The following is a 20,278-nucleotide window of genomic DNA, read 5'->3' as shown; positions in this document are numbered from 1 at the left end:
GGTAATGGGTATGAGTAAAATTTCGAGATGGCATTGACTGCTTGGAAGTCTATACAAAAACGGATGGAACCATCCGGTTTCTGAACTATGACCATGGGGCAGGACCAGTTACTGCTGGAAGGTTTTATGACTCCTAGTTGTAACATGCTCTCTATTTCGGCAGCAACTGCGTGCCGCCTACCGGCTTGTTTTCTGTAGGGGCGTTGTTTTATTACTTTGTTTGGTGGGGTAACAATTACATACTCGACTATTGTTGTTTTTCCCGGGAGGTCAGAAAAAATGGAGGAGAAGGACTCTAGAGGGCCTGAAGAGACACTTTTTGTTCTTCTGTTAGATGTTCGTTTATGGGCAATTGAGTCACTGTTGAATGAATGGGTTTTGAGTCGGACAACACGTAAGGGGTGTCTTTGTGGAGGGGTCCCAATCATTTCTTTAGCAGATTTATGTGGTATATCTGGGTTTTAGTTAAGGAAAGGCAAAACTGGTAAGTAGTGAGGCCTATCCTTTCAACAACTTCAAATGGTCCCTTCCATTCTGCCCGTTAATGGGGTATAGAGGAAGGTAGGAGTAGGAGCACACAGTCACGGACCTGTAACTGTTGCCACTGCTTTCCTTTAAGTAAGGCATCTGCTGGCTTCTTTGAGCGTTTTCTAGATTGTCGTGAGCAAAATCTCACAGTTTCTGTATGCGTTTTCTTAGGCTTTGGGTGTATTCTTGAAGGTTTTGTGGGTCTTCTTGTTTCTCTTGTTCCCACGCCTCTCTTGTAATTTCTAGCAAGGTTTGTGGCTGTCTCCCGTAAAGATATTCAAAGGGAGAACAACCCAAGCTTCTCTAAACCTGGCTTCTAATACCAAAGAGGGCGAGGGGCAACATGTCCCATTCTTTCCTTTCGGTGGTTAGCATTTTCTTCATGGTTTGCTCTAAGGTGGCATTATATCGCTCGCATAGACCATCTGTCTGAGGGTGATAGGCCGATGTTCCTATTTAGGTAATATTCAAGGTTTTACAGACTTGTTTCATTAAACGTGAAACAAAGGGGGTTCCCTGGTCAGTCAAAATCTCTTGGGGAAATCCTACCCTCGAAAACCTTTCTAGTATTTTTTCACTGATAATTTTCGTGCTTGGTGTTCATAGGGGAAATGCTTCTAGGTATCGAGTTGCGTAATCGACAATAACCAGTATATAGATATATCCTTTTTTTTATATTGGTAGAGGACCCACTAAATCCATACTAATCCTCTAAAAAGGGTTATTGACGATTGGTAGAGGTTGTAAGAGGTTCTTGGTAGAAGGGGTTTATAGGGGTTCTTCTTCTGACATATTTCACACTCCCTGCAGTATTTATCTACATTGGCGAATATCCCTGGCCAATACAAATATCTCAACACAGACGGGGTTGTTTTTGAAGGCCCACTGTGACCTGCTAGAAGGTATGAATGGGCAAAGAATTATATTTGATCGCGAAATCTCTGGGGAACCACTAACTGTGGGGTAACGTCTTGTTTTCCTATCCGGTATAGTAAATTGTTTTTGATGATGAATAAGGGGAATGAGGACGGTATCACTGGGTTCTGAAGGGTGGGGTCTTGGAATTGAGCATACTGAAACGACCTGTCCAAAAGCCAGGGGGCTGGTGTGAGCAGCGTACCAGGGGGTATAGAAGTCTCCCTCAGTGTGCATTTGAGCAACAAGATGAATACTGGATTGTCTGTGCCCAAAATGAGTTGTTCAGGTAGGTTGTCCAATACTCCCACCCTAACCAGTAGAGTACTGACATTGGATAACTTGATGGGGATTTCGGCTATTGAATATGTTCTGATGTCTCCATGAACGCAGTAGATGGGTGTCTTTTTCTCCGGGCAGATCTGAAAGTCTTTCACCAGTGTGCTCTGTATAACGGACTGTCTACAACCCGAATCCAATAAGGATGTCGTGTTTTTTCCATTGAGTGTAAGACTTGAGTGGAAGCCAGAACCCATTTCTTCTGTATATAGGATGGTTTTGGGTATACAACTGACATCCATCGGTTATCCGTCGACTTCTTTTGGGGACAGGTCCTGACTATATGGCCTCACTCCCCACACTCGTGGTTTCTCCGCCTCGCGTTCCCGTGCTGCGTGTAGCTGGACCAACTGCCCAACCCTACGTCCTCTCCGCCCCCACCTTCTTGAAGCATGTATCCTCTGACATCCGTCCTCACCTCTGGCTTAAATGGGTCGCCTTCCGATTCCCCTCTCCCCTCTCTCCACTTCTTGCTGACAGCAAAGTGGCCAACTGGTAAAAGGGGACTGTGATTTTAGGAGGGGAGAAATATATGAAGGTATGGCATGGCACTCCTTATCCTCTATCCCATTGTCTGCTACAGGTGCTACCTGACACCCGTCTTGCTCACAGGTTGGACATCCCTCCTCGCAGAGTGATTGGCAAGCAGCTGGGTTAAGGTTTTGGCATGGAGTGACCTTGCAATGATAGCAAGTGCTCCTCTGCCCCAACCCAGAAATGCTTGTTTATTTATAGCAAAAAGCATTCTTGTTCCCAGGCCAAGACCTTAGTCAGGCCGCCCTTGTTCATGATCTATTGATGCTGCTTCGCCTCAGGGACGAATAACAAACCGTCACATCTGCACAATGTATGTTCAGATCTTATGAGTTGGTCAAGGTGTAGCGATATCCCGTTTGGCCACCATGATGGCAGTACCCAGGAGGAGCTTGTCTGCCCAGGGTCCGTCTAGGCCGTCCATAATCCCCAGGAGTAGATTCAGGGGCTTGTGTGGCACCTCCCAGCCCAGGATGCCCGTAAGCTCAGATTCCAATGCTTCCCAGTATGGGGTAAGAGGCGGACTCGTCCACACCAAATGGTAAAAGTCAGCCTGTTCCAACCCACAACGTGTACATGCTGGGGTGGCTGTTAGGCCTGCCCAATGTAGACGACCGGGAGTGAGATATGCTCCACGAATGTAGTACAGCTGGACCAGGTGAAGCTTGGCTGAGGTAGTAATGGTTTTAGGAGCCATCAAGGCATCCCGCCAGTCCTCGTCTACCAGCGAACCCAACTAAGCCTCCCACTGGTGTCTGAGCAAGTCAAGTGTTGGACTGTTATTGGTTAGGGAGCAATATATCCTTGATACCCCCTTTTCCCTAGATTTACCATCATAATCTGTGCTTCCATTGGGCTGAATTCGAGAAGTGATGTGCCTACTTATCCTTATTTTGACCTGTGGTTTGTTAAATTTTCTTATTCACCTTATCTGAAAAATCCACATCTACTAGCCATTTAATTTAAAAGTGAGTCAAGCCCTATAATGCATCCGTTCTACTTCCGTCACAACCATCCCTTCCTGGTGTAATACTGAACCGTCTAGGGGCAGGCAGAAATAGACGGTCCCACGTAAGCAGAGGGGGGTCATGATAGACTAGAGCGTTAAAACGAGTTGGGCTTCATAGAAAGAGTGCCAAGATGTTTCATTTCGAGGTCAAGGTTGGAAATCTAATTCAGGACCCATAAAGCGCCTCTCACTTGTTGCCACAGCCTTACACCGCAACCGTAGTTGTCCATGTTGTAAGAATGTAGTGTAGTTCCTATTTTCCCAATAGGCTCTGCGCATTGGAATAACATAAACAGCAGTGTAGACGTAGGACTTAGGTCATCTAGGTCTCTACTGACTATGTTAGACTTCATTAGTTTTGCCAGCTAGCTCAGAGGTCACTAGAAACTTTCTCGAATGAACAGGGAGGAGTGAACTTCCCTGATTAGACAAGAAGGGATTCAGTTTCTGACAACCGCATAAACATGACAACTTTGCTCCCTCAGAATAAAGAGTGTATATATAGAGTCGTGTGAAAACAATAGACAGCTATGTCACTCAGTCAATCGTGCATGCTTAGTTCCACCAGAATGCAGAGAAATAGAGAGACGGGTGTTTTCAATAAAAAGGTGTTATTTTATTGAGCAGTCTTCTTTCTCATGCAAGAGAAATTAATTGCCACAATTGCAATACTTATTATAAAGTAAAGTGCGTACAGTAAAAGTAGTATTATGAAATAATACTGTCAAAGCCTTGATATGGTTTCTTAGCCATATGATACTTTAAAATGGATAAAATATATACACATACATAAAAACATTGACTAACAGACTCAACTGGTGCTTCTAAGATACGCCTACCCCAGTGTACCTGACCTAAGCCTAATACGTGGGAAGGAGTAAGTAAGTAAGTAGCAGTTTTAAGTTAAAGTTAGGTTTTTTGCCAAGGATCGGAATCAAGAATTCTCTCTAAGGTTTTAATCAGCTCCGTACCTTGGTTATAGAATGAAGGAGGTCTTGTATCTCGCTTCTCAGAACTCAATCTCCCAGTAACCCGCGAGGGTAACTTGGGAACACCGGAGCTGGATTTCTCGGCGTGTGAAAAGGCAGCTTCTCCAGCGCGTCAAAAAGGGAGGGGCAGCTTCCTTCAGCTCTGGAAACAGCTGGGCTCTCGGACAAGTAGAACGTCGCTCTGCTCCCCTCCACCGTGTGTTTGCTTAAGGCAAAATTGGTATATTTATACCTGAAAGGTGCCGGGTTTGACGTAAGGTTGGACATAAGACGTCACTAAGAACTAACAGTTCTTTCTGGACTCCAGGAGTTCTTGTGCAAATCAAAACAAAAGCAAGGGGTTTTCCCGGGCTGCTGAATGCTTGGTTTGTTTAAAGAACGCGTTGTGCTTTCTAGGAGTCTATGGGAGTAGCCTTGCCGTGCTTTGGACTGCATGGGCTATTACTAAATATGGATATGATTCTTATGCCCTTATAAGGATATTATTTATTATAACCACATAAGGGCATGAATCGGGAATATCAAATTAGGGTCCTAGATAGAAATACAACAAGAAATGTTGGATACTATTTCATCTCAGGTAGACTGAAAACTCTTATGAGTAGCAACCTTCAAAAAAGAGCAACAGCTTTGAAGGAGCTCCTGGCACATGTTGTCTTGAATTGTAAAACTCACTAGGTGGTACGTTAATTTTGTCAACAAACAACCTGGCAGTCAGAGTATACATAGGCATATCATACCAATATGTTCTACGTAAGTAGGTTAATCAAGAAGCAGTCAATAATTACACATGCACTAATCTGCTTTCCCATTCTCCAGGTGATCAATAAGTGTCATATTTCCCTAATTGGGAATGTACCTTATAATTATTATGTGGAGACACCTCCCTGCTCGTCCCCAGTGTCGTAGTGTTCTGCTTCATCTGTTTCAGAGCCAAAGTCTGTGTCTGTTGTCACTCGGGAAGCAGGAGCTAGGAGTTGAGCACGGCAAGTGTTTAGTGTATCCTCAAATTTGTCATCCTTTCTGCTAAGGCGCATATGTGTCTCCTCAGCTAGGGCCCAGTTGAGCGCATCTCTATGCCAAAGCGCAATCGTTGTGGCATGCTGGGACAGCCATGTGATTGCAATTCTACGTCATGCCAGTACCAAAGGTGACTGAACAAATTTATAGGTTATCTTGCACCCTTCTGGCACCTAAAGAGGCTTAATGCACAGCATTTGGGTGTCAGCTCAATACTTAGTTGTGTGGCATGCACCATTTCTTCGACAGCTAGTTGCCAGGAGTGTATTGCATCGCAGGGCCATGGTTAATGGTGTTGCAGCGCAAGCATATATCTGGGAAAGACACGACCATTCAATAAAGGTCTTGTGGCGTTAAGTAGGTTCTTCGCAGAAAATTATAATGTATCAGTCGAAAATGGTCATTACTAGAAATCATACGTATTAGTTCACAGGCCCGCTGCCAGTCTTGATCTTCCATTGGAATGTCAAAGTCTAAATTCCAGGCCTCTCGGGCCCGTGAGTAGTGTCTACTGTATGTGATCGCATTGTTCTGTAAAGATGCATAATTTGGTGTCTACACGCACCATAGGTTAGCAGTATCTCAAGGGTTTGAGTATGCGGTGGAGCTGTCGCATTTCATGGCCAGGTGTGCTTAGTTGTGTCTGCCAAGCACCACATGTTGTTAAAATTGCGCTGGCTTATACCAAACTCATTGCGGGCATGTTTAAAGGCGATAAGTCTCATCTGGGTACAATTCACCCTATTGCTCGCATCCCCCCTCCCTCCATGCCTGGAAGGACATACTGAGTGCTATCTGCCTGATTGGTTTTAATATCCAGATTGGGAGCTCCCTATGGAATGGTGCGCACTTAAGTACTCTCACTACAAACCATTGCCATACTCTGGCCGTCTGTCGCACAATATAGGGAGTATCTCTTGGTGTTCCCGATTCCATCCATTAACAGCTCTGGAAGACAACCAGCGTCCACCATTCCCGCCAAGAGCCGCATTTCCCAACTAGGGTCTGTGTTGAGCCATCGAGTTGCGTGTTGCAATTGAACGGCATAATATTAGGGGTCCAAATATGGTACCTCCAATCCCCCGCTGCATAAGTCCTGGTCAGTGTGGCCAAAGCCACTCTGCTATTTGTAATTGCCTTGTTGAAAGATTTAACAAGACCATGAAGGGCATGATCAGTGGATTTCCTGAAAAACTCAAAAGAAGATGGGATGTCTTACTTCCATGCCTGCTTTTTGCCTATTGGGAAGGACCATAGAAGGGAGTGGGGTCCTCCTTATTTTAGCTTCTGTTTGGGTTTCCTGCCGGGACCACTGTGCCTTGTGAAGGAGGGATTGGAGAAACCTCTTGTTGAACCTTAGCAGATATAGTGGACTATGTGCTTGGCGTTTGCTCCAGGATGTATGAGTACGTGGAAAAAGCAAGCAAAAACATTGAGGACAGCCTAGCTGCAGAAGCTCTGGTAATGCCAAAAGCCTGCTTATGGACCAGGATTCCCACCCCTCTAGAGCCAGATGTGAACTCAGTGTGAGCTACCATTTTAAAGCCCCATCTATCTAGTGCCTTGCATGTTGTTCCTGTCAAATGTGTTTCCTGGAGTAGAACAATCGAGGGCCCCTTGCGCTTCAGGTACGGTAGGACCAGCCCTCGTTTAATCTTATGACCCAACCCATTCACGTTCCTCAGAATTATGGACAAGGGGGGCCCGGCTGAAGTGGTAACTGAGTGTTGGTCTCCCGCCCCTCATGTGGTGTCACGTCGTGCTTGATATGTATATCCTATGGTCAGTGACTACTGTTGATACCTGCTGTACATGACCTGCCCTGTGTGCGCATAGATTGTATAGTTGACACGTAAACTTGTTCCTTGAAATAACGTAACATATTAAACGTAAACATTGTAACAGTTGCTTCAAGAATCCTTGGCCCCTAATCCCAAACCCTGCCCTCCCCCCATCGGATCTGTGACTGTCCCTGTGAGAAGTTGGCCTGATATGCAGTGCTCACTATTCTAGTGATCACTATGTATCAGTCCAGACAACCCTTATTGATGATTGGTTGTAAGTCAACCTTATAGACCAGCTATCCTAGTAGCATGGATACGAGCAGTCTAAGGCTAAGACTCTAGAGGGCGTGTTAAGCCAGCTGTTTTACCATCACATTACCCCTTGAACACCAAGTGAAAGGACACCACACAAGTTGTTATCAAAAATAAAGTATATTTATTTATAACAAGACTACCCTGGCTCTTTATGAGACAGGGAGCTAAGCACACAACAAAACTCTTAAGAAAATACTGAAAGTCGCACAATTTACACAAATGCCCGCGGGGCACGAAAAACCATATACACAAGAAGTGGAATGCGAAATTACTAGCAGGTAAGTACTATTCTCATAGACTTTAGAAATGCTAGGCCTACGATGCTAAACCCTTAGATTAGAAGCAGGAGGTCTGTGGACGTCGTGTGCAGAGTGGGAACTCTCACACGTAAGGCGGGAAAAAGTCTATGGAGGCTAGCAAAGACAAAGTTACTGTTCTCGGGCGAACCCGACTAGGTAGGTCGAAAACAAGAGTGGATCCGAACACTTAGAGTGTTGGACTATGCTGGAGCACCGGAGTACTCGGTTTACCTAGCCCAGGGGCTGCGCTGCATAGGGTTCAAGTTGCGTCAGAAACCCTCGTTGACGAACCAGGAGCCTGAAGAAAGAAGTTGCTGGCAGGCGGCCAGTGAAGAAGTTCGTGGTGATCCAAGCCTGGATCAGGGAAGAAGAAGGACCTGAAAGCAGAGGGGACCAAGTTCTGAATCACTAGCCAGTGATTTAGGTGGGCACCAGGATGGCACCGGACGAAGTCACCTCGACCAGGTGAGTGGGCGCTGATGGGCTCTGCAGTCTCTCGGACCAGGAGGCGTTGTCGGCGACCAGGATGGAGGTGCGAGCTGTCCCACGAAGGTGTCTGCTGTCGACGTCGCTGGACCCAGGATTGAGGCAACAAGTCTTGGCAAACGCAAGTCCACGCGGTGGACCTAAAATGGAGTCTGGAGTGGACCAGGAGGGTCCAGGGTGCTCCTCTGTTGGAGGGGAGCGAGGGCTAGTCTGGAGCAACCAGACCAGCGGTGTTTGTCGTCGTGGAGCGTCGTAAAAGGGTCACTAGCCAACGGGCAAGTGACCTGGACAACGCGGTGAGCAGCAAAGAGCAGAAGGGCCCCACGCAGATCTCGTGGATGCAGGGGGGCTGAACGTCGGTGCTGGAGCTGCTCAGGGTCGGGGCTTCTCTTACCCCAAAGCACTTAGTCGAGGGTCACTCGGTGGTCGTGCTGGACAAGCGTCGTGCAGTCTTGATGATGGCCGGTCCCTCGAGGTCTCGTCGCACCCACGGGTCTCAGCTGGGCTGAAGATGAGGTCAGAGGTGCCAGGGAAGCCGGTTCTCGTCAAGCTGGGCAGTCTTGATCCGGAGGAGAGACTTACAGCAGACCGCGATCCTTGGTTGGTGCCTGCTGCTGAAGGGTGACTACTCCTTAGTCACAAGGGAGAAATCTTAGGAAGAGTCTTGAGTTCCTCTCGTAGAAAGTCGGTTCAGGATTCAAAGATTGATCTAATTTGGAAGGGGGCCTGCTCCTGCCTTTATCCTGCAAAAGGGGGCTGGCACGCGACTAAGTCCTGCCCTGTGGGTGGGACTAGGAGGGGGGTGGTTACACCCCTCTCCTTTGGCGGGCTTTTCCCCAGCTCAGGGTCTGGTGTGCCCCTGGAACTGGTTCAAGCCGGCCTATGCATAGTGAGCACCGGGGTGCCACTTGCAGTCACCTTCCTCTGAAGCCCTGCCTACCTAGGATGCACAAAATCCTGTCTGGGACGGTGCTGGCACCGCCCCTGACAGGAAACCCTTTGTCCTTGCCTCCTGCGCTGGGAGGACTCCCAGCAACAGGAGGGCAGACTTGTGTCTCGGTGGCAGCATCCATCTTGTGGAGCTGAGGCTATGTCTGACTTTAACCGGGGTTACAGGTTACCAACATGTCTTCTCCCTCTAGAGGGGTGGAATGCTACCCCCGTCGCCAGAACTGGCGAGGGGGTAGTATTCCAAAGCGTATGACACCTTACACAACATGTTTAGATAATGTCAGTCCAAAGTTACCATAACCGCGAGGATTATAAGGCACTTAAGAGTATATGGTCTGACGCTATCATGGAAACGGCTAAGGGATAGATCCCGAAAGCCGCAGACAGGCTCAGCTCATGCCAGAGCACCATCTCACACGATTCCAAGCACTCTGCCTTCAGGATTGTTAAGGCCTGCCATAGGAGTGACTGATAGGAGATCTGTGTGTCCATTTTAGGGTTCGATATAGGTATACTATATCTAAAGCAAGGGGTGATTACACCACCTTGCCCCAGCTGTCAAGCAGCCAGTTGTGTCAGTTTTGGATGGCCAGCCAGGGGTGGCATAATACATGCTTCAGCCCCTGGTAGGCCCTGGGTACACCTATGCCCTGGATACCTAAGGTATACTGTACAGGGTCTGATAAGGTGACTCAGTATCCAATTGGATATGTACCTAGGGTACATGGAATCCATTTTACAGAGAGAGCAGTGGGCCTGGGGTCCTGAATAGCAGGGCCCCAGGTCAACTAAGTCAGAAAACCAGCAAAACACCAGGCAAAAAGTTGGGGGTAACCATAGTCAGGGATCTACCTTCCTACAGTCCCCATCTCCAATTGCTCATTATGGCCCCCGATAAACAATTGTAGTCCCTGAAGAAAGTGGTCATTGTTCACCAGAGACCAAAACAAACCGAAACTTATCGCTATCAAAATCCCAACCCCCCACCCTGCCTCCCTGCCCGGCGGATACAGAACCATCCACCACCCCCAACTGAGCAGAGTGCTTACTTCCCAGAACAAAATGTAGTGTTCGTGAGGGTGAGACTACCGTGACTGTTATAGCCTCCTTCCCACCCATCAATGTCCATGCAGCGCTACCAACATCACGGTAGGTCCTACCTGTAGGAGTCTTCATAACTTGCCTGTGTATCACGTCCTTAATCGACCCATTGTAAGGAAGGTCAATGTAACAGTACCCATCACCCTGCGCTCACCGCCCAATCTCGGGCCGTGTCCATATCATAGTCTCCTACTGCTGTGTTGTGAAGCGCGGCAGCCTGTGAGGTCCTTAATCCTTAAAAAGCCAAGTCATAGCGTCGCTTCAGTGATGCAGTTTGTTGTGGGCTTCTGTCTTTTCCATTATCGGTTATTTTGTCTTTCTTCCGGGGACCTGGGTTTCCCTGTCTGCCGCCAGCCCTCCAACCAGTCTTGCGCATCTTTGGGCGATTAAAAAAACACGTTTTTCCCTCCGCTTCAACACGCAGCTTCGCTGGGAAGAGCATTGAGTATTTGAGTTCTCTAGAACGGAGTTCCCTTTTCACTTCCGTGAAATTTCGTCGTTGTTGTGCCACCGCTGCCGTGTAGTCTGGATAGAAGGTGACCTCTGCGTTGTCAATTTTGACTGGTGGAGCCATTCGAGCTGTCGGCAGGATGGCATCGCGGTCGTGAAAGTTAAAGATCCTCGCTAAGATTGGATGCGGTGGTGCCCCTGGTTTTGGTTTCCCCCCTGACACCCGGTTGGCACGTTCTACTGAGAAATAATTTGACAGGCCCTTCAGTTGCAGCTTAGTTTGGATCAAATCTTCTACGAATAGGTCCTGTTGTTTCCGGTACACCCACCAGGCGTACGTTGTTGCGCCGTGAGCGGCCTTCCTGTTCGTCAAGTTTCGCCTTTAATAGCAGATTGTCATCTTCCAGTTTCTGTACTTTGTGTTTCAAGGCCGCCGTGTCGTCAGTTAGCCCCGATGTAGCTTTTTCCACCTCAATCAAAAGGTCTGACAACTTGGAAAAGTCCGCCCTTGTCAGGGAGATATCGGTGGAGATAGTGCCCATTGAAGTTTGCATTGTGTGCAATGCCGCCATAACGTCTTTCAGGGTGACCTGTTCGGCGTCACCAGGCGGGTTGGTCGTCTGGGATGATGTGCGTGGTGCTTCGTTCGCTTGACCATTCTGGGGTTCTTTTACATAGGCATATTTTTCCAAGTGCGGAGGCTGTTGCACCTGCCCGTCATGGTACTTGATCGCAGTGGACACGCACCCAAAAATTTGTGAGGACAGGAGAAGAGCCCCGTTTGCCAAGTGTTCCTCGATGTGTTGTACAGTGTGTTCCTTGGTGACTCCGGGAACGCGTGTGGGCCTGTGTTGCGCTGGGCTGGTCCGCTGTGTAGAACCAGCGGCCTGTGGTACCTCCAGCTCCTGTCTTTCAGCTGTGGAACTGCTCCCTATAGCCCCGTTAAGCTCATGAGACAGCGCCGGGTGTCTTCGCACAGTGCTATCTAGGCCCCTTAAAATGCCTGCTGGTGTCACTGATTTGCAGCTAGTGCTGCGTGTGGGGCAGGTGAGCGGGCTGGTGTGCTCAGTGGCGGTAACAGAGAGGCCGGTGGTTCCAGGAAGCCGCCATTTTGTACCGCCGTACTGCGGCGTCCCCAGTCCACAGTCCCTGCCCGGTAACGTCGGGTTTTCAGTCAGAGCCCCCTCACTGCCTCCTCCAGCAGTCGCCAGTACCTTGTAGTCCAAGGATGTCCTGTGCGCGCAGCCGCTTCCGTTTTGGTTTTTACCGCCTTTATTCTGTGTCCAGGAGCAGTTCTTGTCGGGTCATCTGTATGCCGGGCCGCCGTGAAACTTTAGTCCACGGCTTCCGTAGTGCTGTTAGGCCCCGGTTGCACTGTCTCGTAGCCGCTTGAGTTTTAGGAGTCTGGAGTAGCCGATTGCTTCACCGGGAACCGTAAGATATCCCGGTTTTATACAGCCGTAGCAGCGCCTGCTGAAGTCAGGAGTATTGTGCGTGCGAATTGTCGGGGAAGGTGCCCTGCAGTCACGGAGCTCTGCTAGAACGCAGCCATCTTTCTCGGCCGGTAGCCACGCTGGGAAGTGTTTTTTTATTCGTTTTTTTTCTTTGTTCCTTGTTAGATTCATAATTACTTATCCCATGTTAGGATGAGTTTGTCCACGCTTTTTGGCTATTCCGCATACAACACCTCGGTGGAGCAACCTGGAGAAATTACCGTTACAGAAGGCCGTTGAGTTTTCTTTAGACCTATCTGCTGGCTTAGCAAAGTTGCATGATCGTCTTTTTTTTTTTTTTTTTTTATCTCTCTAAGCTCTGGGGCACTTAGAAGCTGTATCTTTCATTTGGCTTATCTAATAAGAGGAGGAGCTGATTTATATTGATCAATACACTTTGTCCACCTGTTATAATTCTGTTGAGGCTTTCTGATCCACTGCGTGGGACCAAGTGATGATGTAATTTTTGCCTGTGGACTGTGGGGAAAAAAAATTAATAAACACATTTTTGACATAAATCAGGTGGCAGGCCAAGGCTCCTCTGTGCTCCTCTGTGCTCTGCAGCAGCCGCCGCACGAGCAGCACCAGCAGCGCTTTAGCACTGCGGTGCTGGCAGAGGCCGTTCCTGCCTCCATCGCAGATCCGTAGAACTTAAAGCGCCCATATAACAGGACGCGGGTGAAGCGGGAACCGGTCACAAAACAAACCCTGGCAGTCGTCCCAGGCTCCGCTCCGCTTGCTCATCAACTCCTCCTCGGCTCGGCCCCTCGGCTCTAATCGATACGCTCTGCACTCAACACCGAATCACAGGCAGACAACAACTGTGAACACCAACAGAGGGAAGAATTGTGTGTTTCCCCCAGTTAGTGAAAAAAAACAGCATAAGTCTTGGCTGCTTCTGCTGCACCCAGAGTCTTATGCGTCTTTTCAGTCTAAGTTTTCTGTCTGGAAAAAGATTGTGTCCTGGTTTTCTGCACTCAGTAAATCCAGGTGCAGAAAAAGGTGGAATAAAATGAACACATGAAAGTACGCCTTAATTTCATTGCCCTTGATTCACACTCTGGACCATAGTTGAGGGATAGGTCTAGGCCCGGGGTCTCCAACCGGTCGATCGCGAGCTACCGGTAGCTCGCGGAGACCCCGGGAGTAGCTTGTGTAGCCCTTCATGGGCTATTTACTTTTCCGGCTGCATTTGCCCACCCTCACCCAAACCAGCCGCTTGGATTGGAGCTTAGCTGAGGGTGGGGGCGGGTGAAGAGGATGAAGCTCCTCTCCTGGTGCTGCAGACTCTTCTTGTGAGAGTATGACCCCTGTGACGTCATCAAGGGCAGAACGGCACGAAAAACAATGTAAACAGAGGGCAGAAGGGCACGAAAAACAAGTGGAAAACGAGTGAAACAGAGGGCAGAAGGGCACGAAAAACGAGGGAAACAGAGGGCAGAAGGGCACGAAAAACAAGGGGAAAACGAGTGAAACAGAGAGCAGAAGGGCACGAAAAATGAGGGAAACAGAGGGCAGAAGGGAACGAAAAACAAGGGTAAACAGGGCAGAAGGGCACGAAAAATGAAGGAAACAGAGGGCAGAAGGGCACAAAAAACGAGGGAAACAGAGGGCAGAAGGGAACGAAAAACGAGGGGGAACAGAGGGCAGAAGGGCATGAAAACAAGGGAAACAGAGGGCAGAAGGGCACGAAAAACAAGTGGAAAACGAATGAAACAGAGGGCAGAAGGGAACGAAAAACGAGGGAAACAGAGGGCAGAAGGGCACGAAAAACAAGTGGAAACGAGTGAAACAGGGCAGAAGGGCACGAAAAACGAGGGAAACAGAGGGCAGAAGGGCACGAAAAACAAGTGGAAAACGAATGAAACAGAGGGCAGAAGGGCATGAAAAATGAGGGAAACAGAGGGCAGAAAGGCACAGAAAACGAGGGAAACAGAGGGCAGAAGGGCACGAAAAACAAGTGGAAAACGGATGAAACAGAGGGCAGAAAGGCACGAAAAACAAGGGAAACAGGGCAGAAGGGCACGAAAAACAAGTGGAAAACGAGGGCAGAAGGGCACGACAAACGAGGGAAACAGAGGGCAGATGGGGACAAAAAACAAGGGGAGAACTGGTGAAACAGAGGGCAGAAGGCCACAAAAAAAGTGGGAAACAGAGGGCAGAAGGGCATGAAAAACAAGTGGAAACGAATGAAACAGAGGGCAGAAGGGCACGAAAAATGAGGGAAACAGTGTAGAAAGGCACAAAAAACGAGGGAAACAGAGGGCAGAAGGGCACGAAAAACAAGTGGAAAACAAATGAAATAGAGGGCAGAAGGGCACGAAAAACGACGAAAACAGAGGGCAGAAGGGCACGAAAAACAAGTGGAAAACGAGGGCAGAAGGGCACGACAAAAGAGGGAAACAGAGGGCAGAAGGACTCAAAAAACAAGGGGAAAACGGGTGAAACAGAGGGCAGAAGGACACAAAAAATAAGGGAAACAGAGGGCAGAAGGGCACGAAACACGAAGGAAACAGAGGGCAGAAGGGCACGAAAAACAAGTGGAAAACGAATGAAATAGAGGGCAGAAGGGCACGAAAAACGACGAAAACAGAGGGCAGAAGGGCACGAAAAACAAGTGGAAAACGAGGGCAGAAGGGCACGAAAAACGAGGGAAACAGAGTGCAGAAGGGCACAAACAAAAAACGAGGGAAACAGAGGGCAGAAGGGCACAAAACAAGGGGAAAACGAGTGAAACAAAGAGCAGAAGGCCACAAAAACAAGGGAAACAGAGGGCAGAAAGGCACGAAAAACAAGGGGAAAACGAGTGAAACAGGGCAGATGGCCACAAAAAACGAGGGAAACAGAGGGCAGAAGGGCACAAAAAACAAGGGGAATACGGGTGAAACAGAGGGCAGAAGGCCACAAAAAACAAGGGAAACAGAGGGCAGAAGGGCACGAAAAACGAGGGAAAGAGAGTGCAGAAGGGCACAAACAAAAAACGAGGGAAACAGAGGGCAGAAGGGCACAAAACAAGGGGAAAACGAGTGAAACAAAGATCAGAAGGCCACAAAAACAAGGGAAACAGAGGGCAGAAAGGCACGAAAAACAAGGGGAAAACGAGTGAAACAGGGCAGATGGCCACAAAAAACGAGGGAAACAGAGGGCAGAAGGGCACAAAAAACAAGGGGAAAACGAGTGAAACAGAGCAGAAGGCCACAAAAAACAAGGAAAACAGAGGGCAGAAAGGCACGAAAAACGAGGGAAACAGGGCAGAAGGGCACAAAAAACGAGGGAAACAGAGGGCACAAAAAACAAGGGGAAAACGAGTGAAACAGAGGGCAGAAGGCCACAAAAAACGAAGGAAACAGAGGCAGAAGGGCACGAAAAATGAGGGAAACAGAGGGCAGAAGGGCACAAAACAAGGGGAAAACGAGTGAAACAAAGAGCAGAAGGCCACAGAAAACAAGGGAAACAGGGCAGAAGGGCACAAAAAACAAGGGGAAAACGAGTGAAACAGAGGGCAGAAGGGCACAAAAACAAGGGGAAAACAGGTGTAACAGAGGGCAGAAAGGCACAAAAAACGAGGGAAACAGAGGGCAGAAGGGTACAAAAAACAAGTGAAACAGAGGGCAGAAGGGCACAAAAACAAGGGGAAAACGGGTGGAACAGAGGGCAGAAAGGCACAAAAAACGAGGGAAACAGAGGGCAGAAGGGCAGAAGGGCACAAAAAACAAGGGGAAAACGAGTGAAACAGAGGGCAGAAGGGCACAAAAAACATGGGGAAAACGAGTGAAACAGAGAGCAGAAGGCCAAAAAAAACAAGTGAAACAGAGAGCAGAAGGCCACAAAAAACGAGTGAAACAGAGGGCAGAAGGGCACAAAAAACAAGGGAAAAACGAGTAAAACAGAGGGCAGAAGGCCACAAAAAACGAGGGAAGCAGAGGGCAGAAGGGCACGAAAAACGAGGGAAACAGGGCAGAAGGGCACAAAACAAGGGGAAAACGAGTGAAACAGAGAGCAGAAGGCCACAGAAAACAAGGGAAACAGGGCAGAAGGGCACAAAAACAAGGCACAAACGAGTGAAACAGAGGGCAGAAGGCCACAAAAACAAGGGGACAACGGGTGGAACATAGGGCAGAAAGGCACAAAAAACGAGGGAAACAGAGGGCAGAAGGGCACAAAAAACAAGGGGAAAACGAGTGAAACAGAGGGCAGAAGGGCACAAAAAATAAGGGAACAACGGGCAGAAGGGCACAAAAAACAAGGTGGAAACGAGTGAAACAGAGCAGAAGCCACAAAAAACAAGGGGAAAACGAGTGAAACAGAGGGTAGAAAGGCACAAAAAACGAGTGAAACGGAGGGCAGAAATGCACAGTATTGGCTCTGATGAAATTAGGCTTAAAGTCAATGAAACTGGGCGTGGGGGGGTCTCTCGGAAAAATGCGCGAGTTGCTCCGGGTTCAGTAGCTCACGACAATTTTCACTGGCCAGAAGTAGCTCTGACTACACAAAAGGTTGGGGACCCCTGATCCAGGCATAGTCCTCGCAGCACACAATAGATTTGCTTGAGGCAGAGTCCAAAACTCAAAAGTCAGGAAACCAGATACAAGTAGGTGGTAACTCAGGGCAGGGGAAAACGCCTGTTGTCCGTGGAGGAGTCATTCCCTTCCCAGAAATCTGCATTACAAATTCATTAATAGTATATAGTTTTTTAATATCTGTTTGGTGCCAGTCCATATGACTTTCAAATCTGCCTTTGGGATTCGATGTTGCAACTCCATAGGGTACATGTATTCTTTGTGAGCTTAATAAAATGTTGAAAATTCTACAAAACCTCACTCCTACATCCAAGTACTCTCATGCTACCATTCTGCACTCTGCTCTGTCTGAAAAACAGCTCAGCATATTCAAAATTCTGCATTGATTTGGCTTGTAAATTATATTTTTGGAAATGTACATGTATTAACTATTTAATTTTAATACTATAGGTGATTGAAATTACGGACGAAGAAAGCAAGATTTAGCACTAAGCAAGTGAATGTCAGTGCCATAAGAAGGATTATTTGGAAAAACTGAAGGACATCCAGCATTCTACGTTTAAACAATTTCCAAAAATCTAAGTGTGGTGAGGAAAGTACTATACCTGTAAGTGAAGTCTCTAATTTTGCATTTCATTAACCCAGAGCAAAGCCATATCTGTGCACACAGCATCAGAAATAATGTAGAAAGACCACTTCAGCATCCTCATCTGAAATATTATCAGAAAGACAAATTGACTCAGCATGACAGAATAACGTTCATCTAAAGCATCATGTAATTCTAGAGAGGAAGCACACACTACATAAAAGAGTTACAACTAAAGGTTTCTTCTGGATACCATCAAAGAAAAGACGCTGAAAGAAGACTCCGAAGCTAACACAATAACAACCAAAAGATTGGAAAATCACCTTTTGTTCAACAACCATTTTTAACCAGTTACGCAAGTTTGAGACTATCTGCCTCGGGATATAACACCTTGACCCACTCTGCTCTTTCTTGCGAAAACCTTAAAAATTCACCACTTTATTGTGTTAATGACCATCTCAGATTGTTTCCTTTTTATTGTGTACTGTTCTGTAATTCTATGTAAATCGCCTCAACATTATCTGTTGTGTAGGAGTGATATGTAAAACTGTTAAATATAAAAATGGATTAAAGGAGCACTGTTGCGCTATATCTAATGTAAATAAATCCTCATCCTCAGAACTACAAACCTTAAACTTACCCCAAACATAGAAAGGGTAGAAGGAACTGATGTTCTGCGACTAATGATCCACAATAGTATTCTGCACGTTCTAACGCCCTCAGTTACTGCCATTACACCAGTGCAAAAAGGTACTTATCAGTTTAATCATTAAATATCAGATTAACACGTTATTACTGCATTGCTAAGAACCTATAGAAATAGATTTGAGAAAAACTTCAGTCACAAATTAAGTTGCTGCCGGAGAGGCTATTACCTAAAGACTATTATCTGTTAGAAAAATTTCAACAGGTGTTACAGGACTGCTTCCCGACATTTTTTGCTCAATTCAAGTGTTGAGAAGATTACACACAATTTCTTTTAGAGATAAGTGCTGAACATTATCTAAACAAGCCCGACTCTAAAATCGAGGCAAAATAACTGAAGTTAGGGAAAAAAGTTACCTGTGCCCAAAAAGATACAGCCATAAATCTTATCTCACAGAATTTGACAGAATGCACACAGGGGAAAACCACTCTCAGTGCAAAGTATGCCAAAAAAGTTTCAGGCGTAAATCTTATCTCACTGAGCATATGAGAATCCACACTGGGGAAAAACCTTTTGAGTGCTCTGAATGCCAGAAAAGCTTTAGAGTCAAAGCGAGTCTATATCAACATGCATTAACCCACTCTGTGGAAAAACGTTATCAGTGCTCTGAATGCCCAAAACATTTCAAACTTAAATCACTTCTAACTGCACATGTGAGATTCCACACTGGGGAAAAACCTTATCAGTGCTCTGAATGCCAGAAATGTTTCAGTGACAAAAAAAGACTCACTAAACATACAAGGACCCACACTTGGGTAAAACGTTATCAGTGCACTGAATGCGACAAATGTTGCAGTGAAAAAAGCAATCTCACTGAGCATATAAAAATCCACACTGGGGAAAAACCTTATCAGTGCTCTGAATGCCACACATTTTTCAGTCAAAAAAGCAATCTCACTGAGCATATAAAAATCCACACTGGGGAAAAACCTTATCAGTGCTCTGAATGCCAGATATGTTTCAGTCGAAAAAGGTCTCTCACTCAGCATATAAGAATCCACACTGGGGAAAAACCTTATCAGTGCTCTGAATGCCAGAAATGTTTCGTTCAAAAAAGACATCTCACACTGCATATAATGAACCACACTGGGGAAAAACCTTATCAGTGCTCCGAATGCCAGATATGTTTCAGTGTAAAAAGCAGTCTCACTAACCATATAAGAATCCACACAGGGGAAAAACCTTATCAGTGCTCCGAATGCCAAAAATGTTTCAGACGAAAATCTCATCTCACTGGTCATGTGAAAATCCACACTCGAGAAAAAAAATTATCAGTGCTCTAAATGTCAGAAAAGATTCAGAGGTAGAGATGGTTACAAGCGCCATAAGAAAACACACCATCAAAATAATCAGTTCTCCGAAAGCCAGAAAAGCATACATTTTAAACTCAATCTCACTCTACATGAGCAGACGCACACAGGGGAAAAACATTACCAATTTCTGTGAATGCCAGAAATTCCTATTTGATAGGCACAGCCTCACTAATCATAAGCGACTCCATACTGATGAAAAACCTTATGAGTGCTCTGAATGCCAGAAAAGCTGCAGAAAAAAACGCTATTTCACCATGAGAAACTCCACACTAGAGAAAATCCTTATGCCATAAAAGGTTGAATCTGAAAGACAGTGTTATGCTTTATGAGCTTTCTCACTCTGGGGAAAAACCTTGCGAGTGCTCGAAATGCAAGCAATGTTTTGGGTACAAATTACTTCTCACTTGACATGAGCGAACTCACACGGGGGAAAAAAGCCTTATGTGTGTTCTGAATGTCAGATAAGGTTTAGTCTTGAATACAATGTCATTTCACATGAGAGAATTCACACTGGACTAAAGCCATATACAGGAGGGGAAAGCCAGAAATGTTACACTCAGAAAGGAGATATCACTAAACATGAGAAATGCATCCACACCAGGTGAAAAGTAAGGCGTATCTTGAGTTGCAGAAAAGCTTCCAACAACCTGACTTTACATGAGAGAGCACATATTGTAGTTGCAATAGAATTCATCAAGAAACTCTTGCAGGATAACTTAGGCGGCCCGCATGCAACCTCCAAAGAAATTTCAGGCCTGGAAATATTTTTCATTGCAACAGAATCCACAATTTGAGTATTGTTGGGATGTTACTGTAACTTTAAGGATGTCTTCACGAGAGCACTTGATGTGATGTTCTATGTAGAACTCCTGGGACAGCAGTTGCTGCCGGGAGAGCTGTCGTCTGGACGGAATTAAAGGAAGCCTGTAATACTGTGTGG

General features: G+C 46.7%; 1 protein-coding gene across 2 annotated transcripts in view; it reads left to right on the top strand.

The window, feature by feature from the left end:
* LOC144768135 (uncharacterized) overlaps nucleotides 1-19,927 on the top strand; it is a 48,176-nt gene extending 28,249 nt beyond the window's left edge. For both annotated transcript variants that reach the window (XM_078651567.1, XM_078651575.1), the window contains exon 5: nucleotides 17,184-19,927. In XM_078651567.1, coding sequence (XP_078507693.1) covers nucleotides 18,433-19,308 — 876 coding nt within the window. In that variant the 5' untranslated portion in view covers nucleotides 17,184-18,432 and the 3' untranslated portion in view covers nucleotides 19,309-19,927. The remainder of the gene's footprint in view (nucleotides 1-17,183) is intronic.
* The last annotated feature ends 351 nt before the right edge of the window (nucleotides 19,928-20,278 follow it).

The sequence above is a fragment of the Lissotriton helveticus genome, chromosome 1_1 (genome assembly GCF_964261635.1).
Source record: "Lissotriton helveticus chromosome 1_1, aLisHel1.1, whole genome shotgun sequence".
Classification (NCBI taxonomy): Eukaryota; Metazoa; Chordata; class Amphibia; order Caudata; family Salamandridae; genus Lissotriton; species Lissotriton helveticus.
The sequence above is the reverse complement of the archived record's forward strand: the minus strand, read 5'-3'. Positions and strand labels throughout refer to the sequence as shown.